Source organism: Electrophorus electricus, chromosome 1 (assembly GCF_013358815.1).
Source record: "Electrophorus electricus isolate fEleEle1 chromosome 1, fEleEle1.pri, whole genome shotgun sequence".
In the NCBI taxonomy this organism is placed as follows: Eukaryota; Metazoa; Chordata; class Actinopteri; order Gymnotiformes; family Gymnotidae; genus Electrophorus; species Electrophorus electricus.
In genome coordinates, this window is record NC_049535.1 from 10610370 (window position 1) to 10615000 (window position 4631).

General features: G+C 48.6%; 1 protein-coding gene across 1 annotated transcript in view; it reads right to left on the reverse strand.

Moving 5' to 3' along the window:
• Positions 1-960: 960 nt before the first annotated feature.
• The window catches only part of LOC118241127 (extensin-like), a 10199-nt gene continuing 6528 nt past the window's right edge, over positions 961-4631 (reverse strand). Inside the window, exon 3 of the mRNA XM_035524857.1 lies at positions 961-1198. Coding sequence (XP_035380750.1) covers positions 961-1198 — 238 coding nt within the window. The remainder of the gene's footprint in view (positions 1199-4631) is intronic.

Genomic DNA, 4631 nt, shown 5'->3' on the forward strand with positions numbered 1-4631 from the left:
CAGCTGATAGGACCGTCCCTCCAGATAGGACAAGGCATTCTGCCTCACACTCACACACTCACTCACACACACACACACACACACACTTATACACATACTCACACACACACACTCACACACTCACAGAGGGGAAGTGGACAGTGTTGTAAGTGAATGCGTGTCTGTGGTGTCAGATATTATAGAGGAGGTTTGTCTGAGTCCTGCAGGGCTGCTGTTTGAACTGATGCTACTCCACCTGTTCTCTGAGGCCTCTGAGAGTCAGTGCTCATCCGGTCTCGCTCAGCTCAGGTCGCAAAGGTCCTGTTATATTGAAGATTCGTAACCCAGACCGGTGTGAAGGCACCAGCCAAAGAGAATGAACCTGATGAAGGTAGAAAGGAGAGAACAAGGCCTATTTAAAACAAAGTGGAAGACCTGTGTGACACACAGCACTGAAGCCAACCTGGCCCAGTCCATCCTAATTTAATCTGGACCCAGCAAAGTCTGAGTCCAGAACCATAATAACAATCTCAAAGTTACTACCTGTGACTGAGGTACAGATTTAGAGAGATCAGTGAGATTCATTAGATACCTGTTATCACGACACGTTATGGCAAAATCTCACGGACTATAGCTCGGGGTTGGAAACATAAATCTTCAAGATCTAAGAAGAAAAAACAAAGATCTGCTGTTTTATTGTGTCACAGCCCAGACAGCCCTGTTCAACAGCACTGACAGATATATCTCGCCATCACACAGCCAGCCTGGACCTCTCTCTCTCTCTCGCTCTCTCTCACACATCTCCCGTTATGTCATGTGTAACAGCAGGTGCATGTGTCAGATATGTCATTGGGCAAAATCTCTGTCTTCTTTTATGAACCCTGCAGGCGTGTCAGGGACATCCATGTGTAGGCGTGTGTTCAGACCAGCTTGGGGACAGCAGCATGAAAATGGATTTGTTCTGTCTCTGGTGAAAATACATTACAGGTGTGGGGGCTGGGTGGTGTTATCTGGGGTGGGGGTGGGAGTATCTGGGGTGAGGGTTGAGTTATCTGGGGTGAGGGTGGGGTTATCTGCAGTGGGGTTGGGGGTATCTGGGGTAGGGGTGGGGGTATCTCGGTTGGGGATGGGGGTATCTGGGGTGAGGGTGGAGGTATCTGGGTGAGGGTTGGTGTATCTGGGGTGGGGGTGGAAGTATCTGGAGTGGGCGTTCGGGTATCTGGGGTGGGGGTGGGGTATCTGATCAGGTCATATCCACCATGCCCTACCTGGTGTCTCTGATGCATCCCTCTGCTGCAAGCGCAGCCAACCAGACAGCAAAGGAATCAGAGGTCAGAGGTCACAGCAGGTGACACGCTTCCTATTTTTATCTCCCTGGGTAGTTGTGCCAGCGCTCTGTCTCATAGCTCCGCCCTCCTGAGATGTCTGTGAGGAGAGATGGACAACCAGGGAGGAAGTCAGAGACATAGAAACAGACAAACAGACAGGGGGAGAGAGGGGGAGGACAAGAGAGAGAGAGAGAGAGAGAGAGAGAGAGAGAGGGAGGGAGAGAGAGGGGGAGGGAGAGAGAGAGAGAGGGAGGAAGAGAGAGGGAGAGGGAGGGAGAGAGGGAGAGAGAGAGAGAGAGAGAGAGAGAGAGAGAGAGAGAGGGAGGGAGAGAGAGGGGGAGGGAGAGAGAGAGAGAGGGAGGGAGAGGGGGAGGGAGAGAGAGAGGGAGGAAGAGAGAGGGAGAGAGGGAGAGGGAGGGAGAGAGGGAGAGAGAGAGAGAGAAAGAGAGATATATATTCTGAGATGCAGTCTGACTGTCCCACATTATGTGTTAGTGGCAGTCTGGAGTGTTAGGGAGCTTACTGTGTGTCTGCAGGCACAATAACAGCCAACGCCAATAACGCTGACTCAGCACCTGTGTATGGATTTCTTCTTCCCACTCTTCATACCCCCCCCAACACACACACACACACACACACACACACGCATCAGCATATCACTGCCACCACTCTGATCAAGCGAGAGAGCGAGCCGCCCCCGACGGAATGAAGTTTTCACTCTGCAAATCTAATATTTTCTCTCCCCTCAAAATTTATGAAGAACATTCAATTTTCCCTGCCACATAATGTCTTCGCCGCGGTGTCTCTAAAGGAATAAGGCCTATGGAATCAAAGACAAATTGGGTTTGTGTGTGTGGACTCTGACCCGGTACTGCGGAAGAGAAAACAGATTCCTCTGCTCCCAGGACCCTGGGCTGACAGGGGGCTTTTCATTGCGCGTGTTCCCTTGTTCTTCTGGGAGCGTCTGATAGAATCTCTCTCTCCTTTCTCTCTCTCTCCTTTTTCCCCCTCAAACACTGACTCTCTTTCCCTCTCTCCTTCTTTATCTTTCATTACTTTGAAGTGCACAAAGCCAGTAAGGAGTAGGGAATGCCGTAGCCAGAGCGTTCCGGAGCGTTCCGGAGTGGTCCGGAGAGGAGCGAGGCGCAGCGACACAAAAGCCCCAGACCGCCTATTCATCTCCTGTTTAAAACCAGAGCGATAAGGCTTTGTGAAGTACGTGCTGGAGAGAGCTGATTGAATTACAGCGCCTCCCCCGCGACTAAGAGCTTGTAATTAAACTGTAATTTAAGATTACATTATTAAGCGGCTGACTGTATTACCCAGCAGCCCCTGTAACCTCAGCTTCGTAAGTGCATCCTTATCAAAACAAAATTATTTCAGAAGTAAAAGTGCTCCATTGCTCGCCAGAACGCGATCCGGACTAATGGGACCGATCTAATTGTGATCTTATCAGCACAGATAGAAAATGACTGGTAATAGCTACAGTAGCACGGATCCTTCCGGATAACCCAGCCGGAGCAAGCAGGCCTAAAGCAGCTGCATCTGGACATGTTTCCCATGGCGAACGCGTGTGCTCCGGGGTCGTGGCACGCGGTACTCTGACTCAGGTCTCGCTAGTCTGCCTAATTAGGGTCTTTGATCAGAGTCTGACAAGGTGTTTCGTCTACAGCCTCCGATACGATAACACTGGGAACCACAGGATTAAAGTATATGCTCAGTATAGGCTCAGTATACACTCAGTATATGCTCAGTATACAGTCAGTATACGCTCAGTATACAGTCAGTATAGATTCAGTATATGCTCAGTATACACTCAGTATACAGTCAGTATACACTCAGTATACGCTCAGTATACAGTCAGTATACATTCAGTATACGCTCAGTATACACTCAGTATACGCTCAGTGTACGCTCAGTATACAGTCAGTATATGCACAGTATATGCTTAGTATACAGTCAGTATACATTTAGTATACGCTAAGTATACACTCAGTATATGCTCAGTATACACTCAGTATACGCTAAGTATACACTCAGTATATGCTCAGTATACACTCAGTATACGCTCAGTATACAGTCAGCATACATTCAGTATATGCTCAGTGTACACTCAGTGAGAACGTGATTGGTTAACCAGCATTATTCTGCTTGTTTTAGACGTCAGACTCATTATAAGAGAACTTCTTTCACACGCGGGTTTTCCTTCTGCCGTTGTACCCTGAGTACTGGTAATGTTACTGGTATAACCTGATTTTTCCAGCAATCGGGGTGTTTCTGAGTGCGTAAAAGCCCACCGCTGACAGTGGCCTGATTCAACGGCCTTGTTCCACTTTGCCTTTCTCTCTCTCTCTCTTTTTCTCTCTCTCCATCTCTTTTTCTCTCTTCTATCTCCAGAGTAAAAGACATCCCTGCAAATGATGCCAGACTCATAACAGAGAAGCAGAGCCTTAATGTCTGTGCACCTGCTGCGGTTGAACACACTTGTCCCGCGCCGCACGCCCACGGGACAGTCCCACGCAGTCACCCCCTTATTCCCGCAGCTCCACGGCAACACGGGGGGAAGGCACGGAGCAGTTTTATGCAATTAGCGTTTACACGTCCACGTATTACTGTCTGTGTGCCATATGCTTTTATTTCTAAATGCAGGCCGAGCCTCCAACGGCCCCCTGGAGAGACCACGGGGTGGGCTCAGAGCCAACCGCCAAAAGCCTGCCAAACCCTGCACACACTCCTCACACCCTGCACACCACTGTCTTACCACTGTCTTTCCAACACACACACACACACACACACACACACACACACACACACACACACACACACTTCTAAAGATGTCCCTGTTGCATCTGGGGTAATAACTTGCAAAATCAATATAGCAGATTTAGACACTGTATGTATTAATGTAAATGCAAAGATTCTGGTTCTTGTTCTAATGGATTGACCTGGTATGATGGCATGATCTCTAGGACCTTCACTGAAGTTGTCAGGTTCAGGAAGCTGGGCAGAATGAGGGTAGAGACTGGCCTGACCTCTGACCTCTGACCTTTCCCTCATAAAAATACCACTGACCTCTGAAACTGAGGAAACAAGAAAGGCTGAATATGTACTGGAGGTCAAAGTGTAAATAAACAGAGCAAATACCAGAGAGAAAGAGAGAGTGAGAGATAGAAGGAGAGAGTGAGACATAGAAAGAGAGAGTGAGAGAGCTAAATTGAGAGGAAAAGTACAGGGACAGAGAGAGGAAAGGAGAGAGCGAGGGAGAGAGAAACTTTCATCCAGAATTGAAAACACCGGAGGATGATCAGTGCAGTTCTTACTGGT